Genomic DNA, 19,209 nt, shown 5'->3' with positions numbered 1-19,209 from the left:
ATTAACATCTATGCATTCAGATTAAAGAATAGTTCAGACTTTTCTTTTTCCGTTCGTGTAGAGGATGACCTTTTTTTATACCTAATAGAATGATGAGAAATTAGCTATAATTGAAATCTCCATGCAGTTATTCCATTGTGAATTTGTGTGTCTTAGGAGTGATGTGGCGTCTGCCCTCTGGATAATCGTTGCTGGTTTTTTTATCACCCACTTAATACTCAAGACAAATTCTTACAAAAAAATATCTGGTGCTGTGAGCTTCACCTTTCTCCTGCAGGGGGCACTGTCCCACCAGCACAAACAGTTAACAACATCAGCCTATCCACAGCAGGGACACCTCACTTCACCCACCATTTTGTACAAAAGCCCCATTTGTCGTCATTTTTCTCAAGCTCTCAGTCCTGTGTAACCTTCCATGCTAATACTAATGGTCTTTTTCTACAGCTTGTTACAGCGTATTAAACATAAACAGAAAATGTTGGTTGTCTTGTGTAAACCGGCCGCCACCATGTAAGATGGATGGTGTGAATTCATCACCTACAGTGGTGCCTTTTGTTTTTTAAAGATTAGTGTCTTTTGATAATAATAAATGAAACGGGAAATCGAAGGCTTGTTCTTTGTCAACAGCTGTTTGTTAAACATTATAAAATGTCTTGAATGAGGAAGTCTCCCAACGTTCTGTCAGTTACAGGACACTTTTATCTTGGTGTAAATACGCTCCCTGTGCTCTTTCATGTTTGCCTTCCTGATCGACTGAATGAATTTTTTTCTTGGAAACTTACAATGTCCTTTTTTTAGTGGTATTTTGCAACGTCACAGTGGCTTGTTTCAGTGCTTCATTCAGTGTTTTAACCGGTATCCTTTTGCAAATTAAAACAGTTGTATTTCACTGCTCTGGCTTAATAATTGTTCTCTTTTTACACATTTACACATTTTAGAGAAATTATGTTTGCCACATATCATAGCAACAGTTCTTTGATTTTAACAACTGTTCCTTATTAAATTATAAATCCATAATACAATTCTTTGCCAGCAAAATCAGAAGTGTGTGTGTGCTTGTTTTTGTTATTGCTTTTTTAGGACCTTTTCCAGCATAAGAATTGATCTTGTCAGGGCCAGTAGACCTCATGAGGACCAAAGCCCAGTCCTAATGAAAACTTAATTTAATTGGCCATGGTTTAGGTTTGAGTAAGATGTGAGTTGTGGTTTGGTTAAGGTTCGGGATAAGGCTTTGATTAGGCCACATGTCCACAATACATGGAAGTGAATGAAAACTCCTAATAAGGAAAGCTCAGCCAACCTGTGTGTTTTATATCTATGTTGTGTATGTGTACAACACTATCGCCCAATGTGTGCTACAAATACATTGAATTGTTCTGAACAGATTAAAGACCAGTGAGTTATTCTCCTAATGTGTAAATCATTACACAAAACCATCCCCATCACCATGGCAACAGGAAACCTGTTTCTCACCCTCAGCAGCAGCCAAACTTCTGATCTTGTTGAAATACGATGTGTCATGTTCTTTTCCCTCTACCATCAGCATTTCTAACCGTTGATTCAAGTCACAACATGTGTAAGCTGCTTATACAACCGAAGTACTGAGGTCATATATATCATTCAAGTCTTTAACCAGTTTCATTGATAAAATGTGTATAAGGATCAATGAAACATGTATATGAACAACAGATAATAACAAAAGTAACTGACTATACAAACATCATGCAGATCTTACAATGGTCCTGATGTTATTGTCAGCATCACAATCCCTACATGTATCTGAAGTATAGTGTAATATAATGTCCATCCAACTATGACAAAAGCCTTAAATTCATTAATGGCCACTAAAAACGATATGATTTAAGAGCATTATACAACACAACACAATATTAATTGTATAGAATATACAGCACTCTGGATCTGATACCTGCTGAACCTTTAATACAACAGTTGGGCTCTGGTGGCCTCTACTGCAGGAAATATGAAAATACAGATGCAGTGTTTTAGCAGCATGTGCAATGACATACATTGAAATCTGCATGAATGTTCTGCCATCTACTGGCCAGTGTGTGTGTGTGTGTGTGTGTGTGTGTGTGTGTGAGAGTGTGTGTTTGTGTGTGTGTGTGTGTGTGTGTGTGTGTGTGTGTGTGTGTGTGTGTGTGTGTGTGTACGGCTATCTTTGTGAGGACCGGTTTAGGAGTGAGGACATTTTGGCCGGTCCTCATTTTGTGACCCCCCCTTTAATGGACTGTTTGGGGGTCAAGACTTGGTTTGAGGGTTAGAATTAGGTTTAGGTTGGGTTAGGGTTAGGCATTTAGTTTGGATGGTCAGGGTTTGGGGCTGCCAATGAGTGTCCTCACTAAGAGAGCTGTACAAACGTGTGTGTGGTTGTGCATGCATGCATTCTTGTACAGATATCTTTGTGAACACCATTTTTTTTGGGGGGGGGGGGGTTAAGACTTAGTTTTAGGGATAGGGTTAGGGTCAGGCATTTAGTTGTGATGATTAAGGTTAGGCGTACAGAATGCATTATACCAGTGAGTGTTCTCACTAAAATAGAAGCGTGTGTCCTGTAATTTAATATTTCTTTGTTACGGGGGAGTCATATATAGGGAATCAGATGATGATGATATTGATGATGATGATTGTCAAATTGGAAGCAGAATATGCAGTTATCAGTCACTATCTTGTGCTGTAAATGTCTTTGCTGGCAACCATTTGAGGTCGTGTGAGGTCATAAGAATTTAAAATCCTATCAGCAGAAAAAAGCCATTACCTGCACCAACGAAGGAGGTTTTCACCTCTGTCCGTTTGGTTGCTTCTCATTCTCTTGATGCGTTTCTAATTTCATGTCTTGACAACATTAGAGGTTAAAGTTCATCACCTACTGGCTTTGAGAGAAATGGTCTCATGTTCACAAATATTGTCTCGACCGTCTGTGGCCTCATGGGAACCGTATTTCTCTTTAATCAAAATCAAACACAGTGTCTATTGTGTGTCATATAAATATATATATCTGGGGCTGAGGAGGGGTTTTCAGAAAGATGGGGAATTAGTCGAACTATGATGTGTAGCAGCATGGAACAGATCTGTGCTGGAGTACGAGCAAAAAGCTGTCAGCTGTTGTTTTTGTAACAACACAAATGAAAAGTCTGAATCTCTGCTTACAGTCCCACAGGCTTCATTGTACCTTACACCCACACAACTAAGTGAGACAGTTATTATGAAGTATGTGGAGCCTTATTCTTTGAAATGTGAAAATTGGTCATAATATCCCAAATCCTGAAGGGAGTTTGTCAAATGCTTGTTTAGTCTCGCTAACAGTGCAAAAAAATGACAACTGAAGTTCACCACAGGTTATTTTTTATGTTTGGAATGGGAGGGGGAGGTGAGGGGTGTTCAGCTGCAACATGCAATTTCAACACTAGATATTACAAAATTCTACACACTGTACCTTTAACTTTCCCTGTAGTTTCTTCTTTTCAGCGGGCACCTTGGCTTTGCAAACCGACAGTCCCTCGTGAAGCCTCTCACCACATGTGTCTCCCTGAGGCAGCACCAGAGCATCAATCAGCTACCAGCCCTCAGCTGCACTGATTACTCCTCTGGTACAGGTGGAGGTGCTCTGAACCACCTCCACACACTTCTCCCAATGATTTACTTTTATTACCTCTGACAAGGAAGCTAAGCTTTCACCATTGTCTTCCTGTTTGCTGGTTGAGTGGTTGTTTTGTTTGTATGTGAGCTGGATTACAGAGAAACAACTGGACTGGTTTCTATGACACTTGTTGGAACGACGTGGTGTTGCTCAGAGAAGAACCCATTAGAACTGGTATGAATCCGGATCAGGAGGCGCATCCAAAAAATGTTGCATCTCTTTCTTTAATATTGTGAGACAGGGCATTTTATTGACTTTATCACTGGGAACGTTTCATGGATCATTGTAATAAAAAATATATATATATCACATTTTGGGGACTAACATCTATGATTGTTAAAATGTGGGGCAGCTTGAGGGAATTTAAGAGAACTGTTGGGCCTTGGCATATGTATGTGCTCTACTGAGTGTCAATTTCGTTTGAGACATGTTTCCAGTTCCTTGGTCAGGCTGTCTAGCTCCTGTTAATTACCTTATTACTGTTGGCTGTGTCCAGGCATTCTTTCTTCCATTTTTAAGCTGCCTCCTTTGCCCTCTGTCTAAAGCTGGACTTATCCAAGATTTTCATTCTTTTTTTATCTGAGTGTGTCAAAGTGGTTCTTGTGCTCTTTAAAAGTTGATCCCAGACCTCTGAGCGGCCGCCAGTTTGTCTTATTACCACAGTTCACTGGCAGTTTGGGGATTGCACACGGCTTATTGGTTGTGTTTGTTCAGTTCCACTGGCCTCGGGATAACTTGAAGCAAATGATTTCACACAGATAGGTCCAGACTATCCAGATCTAGACAGTGACGCAAATATTACATTTATGGACTTTTTTTGAATGTTGTTATTGTTGTTATCCTGTTAAAGGACAGGACAAGTTTTTACTTGCTTCACCTGTGGGTTGCTAGTTGTTGGGAGGTAGAAGGTGTTCAGTTTCACTCTTCCCCTCCCTCCCTTGCTGCAATCACCATATCAGCCTTTACATGACGCTGCTGCAGAGAGGTGCTCGTCAGACCAGTTTTCAGAGGCAGAGTTTGGCTAAAAGTATTTGGGGACGTCCTCATAGCCAGAAGTTAAAAGTGAGGGAGCTGCATTTTTTCGTTTTGAAAAAGGTGTCACAGGCAATTTGTTTTATGTGACGGGTGGTTTAACAGAAATGTAGGATTGAGGTGGACACACATCTGGAGCTGAACAGAAGAGTGAATGTGTTTGATCTCGTCACTGGAGGAATAACACAGCTCAGCCCAGGTGAGTGTTACACATTTTCTGTCTCTTAGATTCACTTGTAACTTTCTCATACACAGCGTTTGGGGTGTTTTCTTTTATTTAATCACATCACTGCATATCTTTTTAGGAAACATCTTTAGTTTCTCCAGTTTCTCTAACGCCAGAGTTTGAAATCTCTTTCTCCGATCTTTACCTGCTCTGACAACACTGAAAAAGATTGAAGCTGTGACAGACATGTACAGAATGGTCCATTGTTACACATTTTAAACTGGTTTAACTGATAATGTGTTAATAAACAGTGTGTGAAGCAGACTTTTCTATACAGATGTGTGCTACACTACACAAATACCCAACCAAAAATAACCTGCCTGACCACATTCGTCAGGAACTCTCAAACAGATAACATTCACTCACAAGCACAAACAGGCTCACAACCTCGTCCCACACCAAAGCCACAGGCTGTTTGATTTCCCCAGAAACAAAATGTTTTAATCAGGTAGCTATGGCATGTGAAGACATATCACTCCTTCTAAACGTCACAGTGCAGAGTGATACAATGACAGCAGGAGGCAATAAAATGTAATATTAAATTGAACAAACACAGCCTGGGCGTGGCTCTGACAATGTGCATGTATAAGTAGGTCACTGTGGAAGAGAACTGCAGGTACAGCACCTGGAGCAGGAGAGAAGAACTGTGTGCTGCTGTCTGGGCATCTACTCTTTCTTTTCACTTTCGTTTCCTTCTATCCTCAGTTACCTTACTTAGGATTATAAACTATATGATATATGTTTTATATGTAGCTATTTAGAAAACAGATGCTTTAAAATAAAGTTATACTTCATATAAACTTATTAGCTGTCATGTGTTGTGGTGGTAACACTTTATATTAGGAAACACATATCAACCATTAACTAGTTGCTTATTAGCATGATATTAGAGGCATATTGGCTCTTTATTGGTCATTATAAAGCACTTATTAATGCATTATTCTTAATGACCTTATTCTGCAACTACTCCATTGATTAACAGTTTTCCCTTAATAACCTCCTAATTATTGCTTGTTGTACATGAATTACAATCAAGTGCTTGGACATGTTCACTTTGTGTGTTCCCTAATATAAAGTTGTTACCGTTGTGGTCTCTCTGATGATTCTGGTTAAAGTAAGTAATATAATAAGGGGCTTATTAACTAAAAGCACTTTAACACATACTTTCTTAGCATTATGAGCTTTACACAGAGATCCTGACTACAATGAGCCACAAAGATCTTTATTGTTAAAATATTGTCTGTATATCATATGTTCTGAAAAGAATAGTATATACAAAACAATGGGGAGTTTGTGAAAAAAAAAATACATTATGGGTAATGTTACATATTTTGTGAAATAAACATCAGCAGCATTTTATTTAATCTGAAACATATATGTACTGTAAACATACTGTCTATATTGTGTAAAAATATAGTAAATGCACAGGTTGATGCTCTTCATCCAGACATTTCATTACTTCTGAAGAAACACACAAACTCTCTTGAGGGCTCTAAGCAAGAACAAACTTTCAGTCAACTTTGAACTTATTTCTTTAAGTAAATTAAATTTGGTTCACTGTGATGTGTTTTTCTTGGAAAAAAGACTAGAATATCAAGATGGAGCCAAAATAATTTTATTGAATCAAATTCAGCCCCAATGGTTCAGTGTGAGGGGACAAAGGTCAAGGGTTAAAATATCTACACTCCCTAGAGAACACAACTGGTTTGTCTCTGCTTCAGTCATGAGTACAGTACATCTTTTTAATGATAATATGGCCTTAAACCAACAGTTTAGGTCAAATATGGCCTTGAACTGAAAAAAAACTTGAAGAGCCAATTACACACTCCCTTTGTCGTTGAATAATAAAGTTTTTAGAAATTCATTTGTTGATGGATTAAAAATAGCTTTACAAATTCAGCTTTCCATCTTCTCTTTCCATAGAAACCATATCTTATATATTGTTGTCACAGCCCAGTGTTGCTTAATGCTCATCAGTAAACTGAGTTCAGAGGGTCTCTGGGTCACAGACTGTGGGAATGCAGTAGCGCAGACATTTACACGATCCAGTCCTGCAGGCTTTGTCCATAAGCGCTGAGTGTCCATGGCCGGAGGGAGCTCCTTCCCCCGCACATGACAACTAAAAACTATTTATAACAATTTATCATCTGTCTGAGAAACATCTGGTGTCTGTCCTCAGTCTGAAGCTGTGAGGTCTCAGCATCTGGACCATGTTCTCCTCTGCTGTCCCGTACAAAAACCAGCACTACGCTGAGTTGAAGAATAACTGTATCAAGGACAAGACGCTGTTTGAGGATCCAGAATTTCCAGCCACCAATGAATCTCTGTATTACCGGAAACCGCCTCCTGGTATTGTGCAGTGGAAACGACCAGGGGTGAGTGGGTCAGTTGTGGTAACGGTCCATCACTAGCTTCTGTCAAAGAATACCGTTATTCCTGCAAAATGCAATATGACTGAAAACAATACCGAGACAATTATGTGCACAAATATTTAAGAATAAAGTGTGTTGAGTTCATTTTGTCACTTTCTCTGCTGCAGGAGATATCCAAAAATCCCCACCTGTTTGTGGAGGGCATCAGCTCCCACGACCTGAACCAGGGTGTTGTGGGGAACTGCTGGTTCGTTGCTGCCTGCTCCTGTCTGGCCCTAAAGCCAGAACTCTGGAAGAAGGTGAGTTAGGTTGTTCACTCTGTGAGTCAATGCATTTGGTGTATTTGTTGCTGTTAACTAAATACCAACGAGGATTTTGCATGAAATGACCAGTACTGGAATTTACCTGAGGGGGTTCACTCATGATTGACTGCAAAACCGAATTCTTCTGAACTATCAGTCAAATTGAGTTTGCTGGTAGATGCATGTAACATTTTTTTATGAATTTTATATTAAAACACATGTATTGTGTAAAAAGCCTGATATTAAGAGCTCCTCTACATCTAAATGGAGTATGACTAATGTATGGTATGAATGATTGGAAATTAAAAAAATTTTATACTTATTCATATGTCTGGATTGAATCATTGCTGTGATTTATTTGCAATATTTGTAGACATTTTGTCTAAATTCAGGAGCCATGTGCCTCATTAGTCACACTGATGTTTGTGGGTTTCCAGGTGATCCCTGACTGGAAGGAGCAGGAGTGGGATCCCAATCATCCGGAGAGCTATGCAGGAATCTTCCACTTTCAGTTCTGGGTGTTTGGAGAGTGGCTGGATGTGGTGGTGGACGATCGGCTGCCGACGATCGGTGGAGAACTCATCTACTGTCATTCAAAAACCAACAATGAATTCTGGAGCGCTCTCCTGGAGAAGGCCTACGCCAAGTCCGTAAAGTTCAATCAGATTGTCCCCGTATTTTTCTTTTTCATATTTTCGTATTTTTGATTTGATAAAATAGGACCATTTATGTTAGAAATGATTATCAGTATTAGAACAAACTACCTATACTGCTACTGCTCAGACATACTACTACTTATTGCGCTTATAATAACAAGACATTTTGTAAATGCATAATATAATCAAATAACTGCTGCTTTCTGTATGTTGTGCAAGCATCAGTTTTTTAAATGTGTTTTGTATGGTCAATATTTTAGTATGTGTTACAAATTACAAATATAGAATCCATTCTCATCTTCTACTGTATTACCAAAGTTTATATTTTCATATTCAAATATTTCTACAACACTTCCTATGTCTAACTAAGCTTGTGGTTGCCCTGCACTGTTTCCAGGCTTGCAAGCTGCTATGAGTCTTTAGAGGGGGGAAACACTGGAGAAGCTGTGGTGGATTTTAGTGGCGCTGTGGCTGAAGCCATCAGCCTGGAGGAGGATGCCTACTACAAAGACCAGGAAAAGCAAGACAAGCTGTTTGAGGACCTACTGAAGGTCTACAACCGTGGAGGAATCATAAGCTGCTCCATTAAGGTTTGTCTTGTTCCTGAATGTTCACTTTGTTTCTGTACTTAAAGAAAAACTGGCTGTAGTGGAGTACTCCTGTTTACAAATTCATCAGGCAGATCCTCATGAAATCGAGCTCAGGATGGCAAATGGGCTGGTGAAAGGACATGCGTACGCCGTTACTGCAGTGAATAAGGTGCGTCTGGGTCACGGGCTACTGGCGTACTTCAAGAACGACACCATCTCCCTGATCCGCATGAGGAACCCCTGGGGCAAGACTGAGTGGAAAGGAACCTGGAGTGACAGGTGAGAGGATTTTAACATTAATCTATTATCCCTGGTGACAAACAAAAAAGTAACTCTGCAGGAAAACTCTGCAAACCCTTCCTGTGTCTTTATCCACTTTAATCTGTGGTCTATCTACACAATCAGTGTTCTCAGTGTCATCAGATTTTTTTTTTATTCACAAAAGAGTTGTTTAAGATTTTATTGAGAATAAATATGTTGTTTATGAGCAGAAGTTCTGACAAGAATATACTGAAACATACTGAGCTTGTTGAGAGACAGCAGAGATGCGAGATCATTTTGGAATCTAATGTAACTTCTGTACAGTGGAGGAAGTACTCAAACATATTAGTAAGTAAAAGTACGAATAAATAGATACAAATGTACTTAAGTAAAAGTATTAACTTTTCCACTTGAGTAATTGTTAAAAGACAAACCTTTACAGTCAGATCTTAATACTTAAATTGTGGATGTTGTGTTGATTCTTGCTTTAAAACTATGAATTTGGTTCTTGAAACAATCCGTAAGTGCATCAACCATTTGCTTTACTTGTGGTTCATCAGCTCTGAGGAATGGTCAAAGGTTGGGGATACCGAGAGGGGCAACCTCGGCATCACGGTGGAGGATGATGGAGAGTTCTGGTGAGTTCTTCCAGATGCATGGCTCCACCTGTTGAGTTTATTTCCTCTGTCACAGTGGGACAACACATGTTGTGTTTGCATTCACAGGATGTCTTTCACAGACTGGTGCAAGTTCTTCACAGATGCAGATGTTTGCCGTATCATCAACACTTCGCTGATTAGCGTCCATAAGACATGGCATGAGGTTGTGCACTTTGGGAGCTGGACCAAAAACGCAGATCCTCTATTGAACCGCTGTGGCGGCTGCGCCAACCACAAGCAGACATTCCTGCAAAATCCACAGGTGCTGCACATTTTGGCTGAACGTTCTCCTCACATCACCTGAGTTCATGCACATGTGAAGCTGTATATTCACCGGTTTTCATCTTCTCTTGCAGTATTTGTTTGACGTGACAAAGGAGGTCGATGAAGTTCTAATCTCCTTGCAACAGAAAGACTTGAAGATGCACAGACGACATGGTCAAGGAGAAAATATAACTGTCGGCTTTGGTATCTTTAGGGTAATATATTGTGCAACTCAGACACTATCCACAGTTATTGATTGATTCTGCATATTCAATGATAATTGCCAAAGGACACCAGGGGCAAAAATCAGTAACAGATATGAAGGGTTTGTGAATCATAAGACAAAGTTCAGGGTGAGACCGGTGATGAGTTCATCACACAGGAATGGTGTTTGTCAAATATTAGTTTATTTTGGGGGGAAAAGAGTCATTCCATCGAACTGGCCCATTATGTTGAAATAATTTGGCTTCACTTCCAGTTTTTAAAGCATCGGGTAGACATTACGTTATCTGTTTATCGGAAACTAGAACACGTGATTTCAACAAGTGGCTAAATCATGCATCACAAAGAATGCGCACAGCTGATTGTTTCAGGCTGGAAAACGGAACAGAGAAAAAACACATTATTATTCCAACTTCTCAGTAAGATGAAGGCAGGTCAGCCGCCTGTGTTATAGTACCATGCTTGTGGAGCCATACTAACCCAGACCCTTACCCCAACCATGAAGCCTATTTCTAACCACCTTGGTCTAACACAAACAAAGTTAGTTTTTGAAGATCATAATGCCTTGACCATCCAGTCGTCCTAACCCAAACCACTTGACCTAGATGCCTAAACCTAATCATCTTGGTATAGAACGTCGAGGTCAGAAGGTCCCTAACCCTAACCCGATGTGCCTGTGCCCCTCAGACGGCTCGTCCACGGCACTATGTTTTTATCTTAACCAATAAACTCTCATAATTAAAAGACAAAAATAAATCTGATGAACAAGAGCTCCGACACTGTTTACAACAAAAGTTGGTAAACTAGCTGGAGACTTGACGTATTTACTTTACTCTGTGGGGATTTAACTGATTACTTGATCAGAAAGTCAAAACACTTCTCCTTTAGATCGGCTGTTAAACATGTGAGACTAGAGCTAATATGCAGAGATCAGTCTGTCACATTCACATGAGGACACGTGATGTATGTGGCACAAAAAAACTGACATCGCATTTCCTGTAGAGCGACTTCCCTGTCAGAGATCTGGTTCAGTTCAAACACACTAAACACTCTTATAACGCTGATAGAAGTGCTGCCAAAGGGGACAAGTAACAAACACAGGGTGTGTGATTAAAAAAAGCAGTGAATGTGCATGTGGCCTGTTGAACTGCTTTGAGTTCACTGAACCGGAATAGGACCTGTGTCATTGATGGTAAGTGTGTCCTCCTTTTCTGTGAAGGACTCCACCTGTTGTGTCCACACTCTCTGTCATGCGTTACCATCCACAGCAACTTTGTATTTTTCAGTTTGAGACGTGTTTTGTCAGTGAAAAGAAAAAGTTGTGTTAATACCTGGTAGTTGATTCAAATTGCCACTTTGAAGACTTTTCATATATACAACAGGAATTTATATTCCTAACTCTGAACTGAAAAAATATACACTTACTGAATTGATTTAGGTTTTAACTCACTATTCTGCCAACAGGGGGCAGGAGAATTCATGTAGGCAGCATTAGGCCTGCAGATACAAGATTGTGTGTACTGCATTTGTTTATTCAAGATGTCAGCGGGCTCACTTACCTAGGAGGTTAAGTTTGTTTGTCTGTCTATTATTTAGCAGGATTATGTAAAAACCAAAGGACGGATTACCGCGACACTTGGATGTAGAATGTAGAGATATGATGTTTTTCAGCATTTCCCTAAATTTTCAGGGAATAATTCATGGATATTGATGAAAAGAATCAGACATGTTTAGGGGAGTGATATTTATGAGTGTTTAGGTATTTGGTGCAGATGATTAAATGAAAGTCAGGATCGAGAGAATTTAAAAGTGGTTTCCCTGCCGTGACGGATATGCACTCCACTAAGTGCTCAGTTATATCACAAGCGCCACACACTCTACACTAGTCTAAACTAGTCTGACCACAATGCTTGTGTTTGTATTAAATGTGAAATATCATCCTGGTTTTAAATTTTATTTCGGGGTTTATGTGGAACATGAGAAACCTGATTAATAGTGAAGGTGTTCACATCCAGATTTTCCACAAAACCAGGAAAAAATGCTGACAGTGGTAAACACATGAACTGGGTCCTACAGTGCACATGCATATGCACTCATTGTTAGAATCCCTCACCAGACTTTGTACTTGATAAGTAAAATACATTTTATTTAAGTAAATAAAGACCTTTTCCTTTCTACAGGTGGAGCTGAACAGGAAGTATCGGATGCATGACATCTTGACTCAGCAGTGCGTGGGGACCTCTGCCTACATCAATGCCCGGACAGTGTTTCTGAGATGCATGCTGCCGCAGGGCCGCTACATCATCTTCCCCACCACCTTCAGGCCTCAGACGCTGGGGGATTACATGATCCGAGTTTTTACTGACGTGGACTCGGGCTGCAGGTATGGCTGTGTGGTGGAGTCAGTGTAACTTTGTAATTTTGGCAGATGTGAGACACATGAGGGAAAGTGAGAACACAGCTTTCGTCTGTGCAGACATTTCATGAATGGATAATGTCCAAGAAAATCACACAAATGAGTGTTTTGGAAAGTGGAGACTATAAAATATGGTTGTTGATAGTCTGTTAACATTAAATCACTTTTAATTTAACATCACCCTCCCACTGCTTTTCTTGGACAGAGATTTTATTTTGTTTCTGACGTTCTTGTTGGCAAATTTAAACACATGACCTGATCCTGTTTTCTCACATACAGCCTGTCCAAGCAGTTTTTTCTTTTTTTTTTAAGACACGGACATAATATCACTCCACCAGTCTTTCAGTTGTCTGATAGCTGATACTATCTAAGTCAGAGGGTCAAGATGTAGTAACTCAACTCCTCTCCTGGTCCTGTAATCCTCCTCTACTCTCACAGGGAGCTGACAGAGGATAAACCCAAAGTACGATGCTGGAGCTCATTTCTGGGCTACCCGCAGGTCGTCACTCACGTCTACGTCCACGGAGCTGAGGGGCTGCAGGACCAGGATAACCCAGGAGGTCAGAGGACGCTCACACAGCTCCACTTCCCCCTCATGGCTCTGAAATATTGCGATTGTCTTTCTGTCTATAGAAACATGTCTTTAACCTTGTCTTTCATGCAGGTGCAGACCCGTATGTGATCATATCCTGTGAGGGCCGCTCGGTGCGCTCCACCACCAAGAAGGACACTTTGCAACCAGAATTCAAGACCAGCGCCATTTTCTACAGGAAGAAGCCCAGGAAGCCTATAACTGTGCAGGTAAGATGGCGTCTGTCTGGTTCTGATGACCGTCATTCATCATCCATCTCAGAACTTTTTCCGCACAGAAAAATAAGATTATTATATGTTCAAAAACAATTAAATCAATAATTCTGTGTGTTTTAAAAGGTTAAAAGCATAAGGAGTCTGTTAGTTGGTACATAAACCTACAATGTCTCTAAAACTTTTAGATTAATATTATTGTTACTTAAGCTGCCCCTAATATGCTTATTCAAAACAATTCTGTTTCTTATTTTTCTATGATAAAAAATCTGTTGCAGCCTTTGCCAGTTGAAAATCATCTTAAAATAATGGTGCATTATGTATTTATGAATGCATGAATAAACATATACATAACTTGCATTGAACTATCTTATATTGGTAGTTGAAATGACATTTTCAATATTGATTTCATTCAGTGCTCAAATTGTACAAAACAAATGAACGAAAGAAGAAAATAACAGCAACATTTCATCATATTCAGCTCCAAGATGTTTTAAAAAGTGGTGTGTCTTTTTTTAACCAGATTTAAAGCAATGTTTGTGAACATTGTGTACTTTTTTATATATTGAAGATTATATCAATGTTTAACGTAAATGTCATATCTCGTAGCTATAACTTCTATATACTGTATACGTGATTATAACTGACAGATGAAGATGTAGTTTGGCTGAAATTGCGGGTCCATCATGTTTGTCTGACCTCAGTCACCAACACTTGATCATCTTATAATGTGTGACATTAAAATTCTCACCTGTATCTAAAACTCACATGGTCCTCCTCAGGTGTGGAACAGCAACGCGTTGGCGGACGAGTTCATGGGCCAAGTTGTGCTGTCCGGCTCGGTGAAGGACACCACCGAACCCCAGAGGCTCCAGCTGAGGAAGCGAGGCCGGCAGATGGCTGACGAGATGCCCGGCACCATCGGCGTGAGGATTGGTACTTCCACTCAGCTGACCGCCATGTGACCCTGGCCATCAGTGACTTTAAAGAGATCCGACTCATTGCTGAGTCACTGAACTATATGTGGAAGACAGAAGCACCAAAACCAGCAGCTTTGTTTTCCACCACTGTAAAACATGTGATCACATTGAGCAGTTTTACATTATTACACTATTGGACAGACTGAATGTCACTTCCTGTTAGTTTTTATACAAACTGTTTGCCTTTTTAATTTCTCTCATGACTTTTCATTTTTATATTGACATTTATCAAGTTGCTCATGAAGACACCATCCCTCTATTCTTACACTACACATACTGTGATTAATATGGTCTTCACCATATGATTATCATATTTATGGCCTGTATTCATCATAACGTGGAGAAAGTTACTTAAAAGCATGTACAACTGTTCTCATTCATGTATCCTCATGTATCAGTTCACCTCATGATCATTAACGAAAAAATAAACCTCAGCTTCATCACAAGCATCGTCACAAAAACTGTGGTTTTCTTCCTCTTTTTATTTCAGTCCAGTTCCCAAACTGCAATATTTAGTTTTTTGTCGTTTTTTTTTTACACTCAAGACACAGCCATGCACAATTCAAAGTTCAAAAAGTCTATTGCTTCAACCACAATTAAAAATAGTTTATCCAAAACCTTATTTTCCCCGTCCATCATTTTCGTCCGTTTCCAAAGATGGGGAGAGGCCTGCTGAGGTATGCCAGATGGTTCAGCAGTTTTACAAAGCTAGACAATAATAAGAGTAATAATAATGATAATGATAATAATAATTTAAAAAGTAACATTTTTTGTCTTTGTTCCATTCTCTTGATACACATTAATAGAGGAATTTTCACACCACGTGTACAGGTTTACACATTCAGAAGATAGGAATGTACAGGCGCCATCACAGAAAAGGGGCACGTCAGAGATGTCTCTTGTCCCGAAATTCACCTTTGTGCTCATATAGTTCAGACCTGTACATGGGGGGGAGCGGGCGAGAGGCCAAAAAAAAAAAGAAAAATACATCCCAGGGCTGGCGCAGCTTCCTGACAGGACCCCCGCCCTCCCCCCCACACACACCTACCGCACACACACATACATGTACTAACACTCAGCAGTGGTACTCAGGACAGACTGTGTGGGCCCGCACACAGAGCGCTGCATTCACCGGCTCTCTGTCTGAATGAGGGAGGGTCCGATAAAGCCCCAGACGACAGGAGAGCTGGATCCAGGAGTGCAGAGACGGCGTATGTGTCTGATCTTCTCTTTTCTTCTTTTGTTTTTTGATTTCCAGGGTGCAAAACATTTATTGATACATACCATAGAGCAACCTGAATATTGTCATTTTAAGTTACATAATTCTGAAAAAAGGGGGGGTTTCCCATCATATTTACATACATACATACATATCCTAACAATCTTAACCTATCTGAAGATGAGATACAGTGTATGGTTTTGTTTTACATGCATGGATCCTGTCGCATCCTCCTGCCTCCTTCATCCTCTGCACAGCTGCTGTACAATGGGGGTGCAATAACACTACGCAGCTAAGCCGCACCTCAAGAGTCAAGGTGGACGACACGAGTGAGGCATCTTCTAGTGCAGATTGAGGTAGCCCCCTAACACACACACACACACACACACACACACACACACAGAGGGATGCTACATGGGAAATACCCGACAAAGCTACCATATACCAACACATAGTGGATAAACTTCTGTACAGGGATGAGTTTAAGCACTAACTTAGGCATGGATGGAATGTGAGGAAACAAAATTTCATTTCAAACTTATCAGGACAAGTTACAATCATGAAATGGCACTCGTTACTCTACTCAGTGGATAATACCCCCAATCCCTCTCTGATCTGCCACACGTCCAAAGAACTCATGACAAAAACAAACGTGGATCACATGAAAAAAGTCCCATTGAAAGACAAAAGGACACAGAAGCATGAAAGAGCTGCATGAAGGGGGCAGGGGGGTGAGGGGAGCTGCTACCCGGTGCCTTATTGGACGTGTTGTTGAACTGGGAAGGTTGAACCTGGATTTCACTGTGATTTTATTGCCTCTGCCCACGAGGTCATGTGTTCGTCTGCACTCGTTAGTCAACAAGGTCACGCAGAAACTACTGGATGGATTACAATTAGTAATTAGTGGAAAGGGTGTGGTGTGGGTGAGGAAAGAACCCATTGAAATTTGGTTTGGATCTGGAATTTTAGGCGACTGGTGGGGCCTTGGCGGAGGTATGCACTCTACTAAAGGCCACTCTAGTTTAAACAGTCCCCACAACTACTTGTTCAAATAAATTCTCCCTCCCGGCCTTGTTTTGACCATTTTAGTTTGAATGCATTATCATTTAATGGGTTTTATTCTTGCCATGTTTTGTTTTTGTATCAAAGGTCATCTTGTTACGGGTCTAAGGATACAAGGATTCTTGGGACACTATGACAAAGTCTGGTACCGGGCCTTCAATTCACTGCAGGTAAATAATTACATGACCTTCTGCTTTATAATGTGAAAACGTGAAAATCTGAAATGTTGGGATTCAGGGTATAACACAGACCACTGCAGCAGCACCTTGAGACTGAATGTGTGTCAACAAATATAGATTTCAAATAACATTAAAACATATTTCTGTTGAGCCTCCTTCCTTTCAACTAAATTGTCAGATGAATTTAGTTGAAGGGAAGGAGGCTTCCCTTTACTTTCAATTTTACACAAGGCAACAAAGTAGTGTGCATAATCCTTGAGAGGCTTGTACACAATCAATGTCAGAGTAAGAGTTTGTACATGCATTTTAAAATTATCTTTTGAATTATCAGACAAAATGAAATTGACAGTGAATGTATTTGATTCTTGAGTCTTTCTGAAAAAAATGGCCACATGGAATAGAGAGTTTGATTTAAATATGTGACAGGTCTCATCAACATGTCATTGTAATCTGTTGCAAAAGCCCATTAATTGATTATATTACACAAGAAATGATTATGTTCTCCTTTGGATTTTAGTTTGCAGGATTATGCAAAAACTACTGGATGGATTACCACAAAACTTGGGTCAGGGAAGAAGCAATAACATTTGGGTGTGGATCCAGATCAGTGTGTGGCTGCAGGAATTGTTTTCACTTGTTTTACCATAATGAGATAAGAAGGATTTCAACATTTTCTTTTATTTCTAAGAGAATAATTCATGGATCTTGATGAAGATCAGGCACACGTAGGGAACTGATATCTATAAGTGTGTACAATTTGGTGCAATTCTAGTGTTGATGGTATATTTAAAATTGCATGACCTGTTTATTATAGATTGATGCTGCATTCTAGTCGTGGTTGAATTGCACATTTTACATAGGGAAACTGCACCAGCAGTTTAAGATAACTTTGCAGATAACTATCGCAAAGTTTGTGGAAGAAGCTGGCTCAAAAGAAATCAGACTGACATGAAGCAGATTACTGGAGGATGTTTAAAGCTGGCATTGGTCTTGTGAAATTATTCATGAGTGTTTCCCCTGTAGCTGCACCCCTACACACACACACACACACACACACACACACACACAGACACACACAAAGCCACCATGTTGAGATGTGACAATCTGCAGAGGAGTAACAGTGTTTTTGCACAGAGCTGTGGTCATGCAGGCAAAGGTTGGGGTCCAGAGTCGCTCTCTTGCATCAGCTGGTCGTTGCAGGGGTGGCCTGATCGTGCTCTGTGGATGGACTAGAGAAAAGAGAACCCAGCTGGCCAGGGAGAGAAACAGAGGCTCTTCAGAGTTCCCAGTTTCTTTACTCCTGACATTTCTTCTTGAAACTGAGCAAACTTTCTTTTCAGTTTTTTTCCACCCTATTTTTTGGGGGTTTGGGGGTTTTGCCTCTCAAACAAGACAAATGACACAAAGAGATATGCACACGCTCACACACACACATACACCCTCACACACACACGCGCGCTTGTGATGGACTGCTCTACATGTACAGAGTGCTGGAAAAGTAAACGAAGAGGCAAGGTCTTTTTTCAGCAGCATGGGCCGAGAGGCTGCAAGGCCAGATGTCCGTCCTACACATGAGGCCTGGGGGTCTTTTGTCCTTGTGCTTTCACTGTAAGTCACACATCCCCCCCCCCCCCATCCTTGTGCCATCGCTATCGGGTCACCCACCACCACCAACACACCCAGGTCCCTGCCCCCATGAATGGACACAACACAGACGGGGCTCCAGCCTTGGGTGCGGACAGAGGGCACGCCCTAGCGACTGCTGTTCTTTATGGCTTCCTTCGCAGCTACAATCAGAGGCGTCAGGCTGGATAGAGGCTTCGCCAGCTTGAGGAAGGAATGCTGTGGATGATAGAAAGGATATGTAGGTGTGGAGCTGAACAGAGATGCAGATTTAGAAATAGAAGAGGTTGACTTTTAGTGATGATTTGGTAACATGTGCCGTATGAAATGAGCCAGAATTGTGCATTTGCATATGACTAAATTATTAATGTGGACACAGACTGTATTAGGTGAGATTTGATATTGTTTAGTTATGTTTTTTTGGTTTTATAGGCATTTCTATGGTGGTCCTGATGTGCAAATCACAACGGCAAATCACAAAATAAGACAGTAAATCGCACAGCGGAAAAAAATCAATAAATCACAAAACATGTTTTGCCAGCATTTCCTTCCTGTTGAGGAAGCCGGTACCGACCTTTTCTGTTAGAATTCAATGCTGATGTCTCTTTTCATTTGTTGTTGTGTTTTGCACTTCAGGGCCACCATACATTACATTCTGATAGGTGATTATGAGAATTCCTGAAG

General features: G+C 40.4%; 2 protein-coding genes across 4 annotated transcripts in view; one reads left to right on the top strand and one right to left on the bottom strand.

The window, feature by feature from the left end:
• Positions 1 to 3,714: 3,714 nt before the first annotated feature.
• LOC109628597 (calpain-5-like) lies at positions 3,715 to 14,888 on the top strand. Its single transcript, XM_069539632.1, has 13 exons — positions 3,715 to 4,889; positions 7,096 to 7,291; positions 7,456 to 7,587; positions 8,028 to 8,236; positions 8,644 to 8,836; positions 8,925 to 9,115; positions 9,658 to 9,735; positions 9,823 to 10,018; positions 10,113 to 10,235; positions 12,423 to 12,625; positions 13,097 to 13,218; positions 13,323 to 13,459; positions 14,245 to 14,888. The coding sequence occupies exons 2-13, from the start codon at positions 7,127 to 7,129 to the stop codon at positions 14,425 to 14,427; spliced, it is 1,932 nt and encodes a 643-aa protein (XP_069395733.1). The 5' UTR covers positions 3,715 to 4,889; positions 7,096 to 7,126; the 3' UTR covers positions 14,428 to 14,888.
• A 16-nt stretch (positions 14,889 to 14,904) lies between these two features.
• The window catches only part of LOC109628598 (serine/threonine-protein kinase PAK 3), a 29,709-nt gene continuing 25,404 nt past the window's right edge, over positions 14,905 to 19,209 (bottom strand). For all 3 annotated transcript variants that reach the window (XM_020085771.2, XM_020085772.2, XM_020085773.2), the window contains one exon: positions 14,905 to 18,744. In XM_020085771.2, the coding sequence (XP_019941330.1) occupies positions 18,655 to 18,744 (90 nt within the window). In that variant the 3' untranslated portion in view covers positions 14,905 to 18,654. The remainder of the gene's footprint in view (positions 18,745 to 19,209) is intronic.

Source organism: Paralichthys olivaceus, chromosome 15 (assembly GCF_024713975.1).
Source record: "Paralichthys olivaceus isolate ysfri-2021 chromosome 15, ASM2471397v2, whole genome shotgun sequence".
Taxonomy (NCBI): Eukaryota; Metazoa; Chordata; class Actinopteri; order Pleuronectiformes; family Paralichthyidae; genus Paralichthys; species Paralichthys olivaceus.
The sequence above is the reverse complement of the archived record's forward strand: the minus strand, read 5'-3'. Positions and strand labels throughout refer to the sequence as shown.

Excerpts from the sequence above, each read along its gene's own strand:
- LOC109628597 (XM_069539632.1), top strand. The coding sequence starts at position 7,127 with ATGTTCTCCTCTGCTGTCCCGTACAAAAACCAGCACTACGCTGAGTTG. Across the intron at positions 7,588-8,027 it reads AGCCAGAACTCTGGAAGAAG|GTGATCCCTGACTGGAAGGA; the intron begins GTGAGTTAGGTT and ends GTGGGTTTCCAG. Across the intron at positions 10,236-12,422 it reads TCGGCTTTGGTATCTTTAGG|GTGGAGCTGAACAGGAAGTA; the intron begins GTAATATATTGT and ends TCCTTTCTACAG.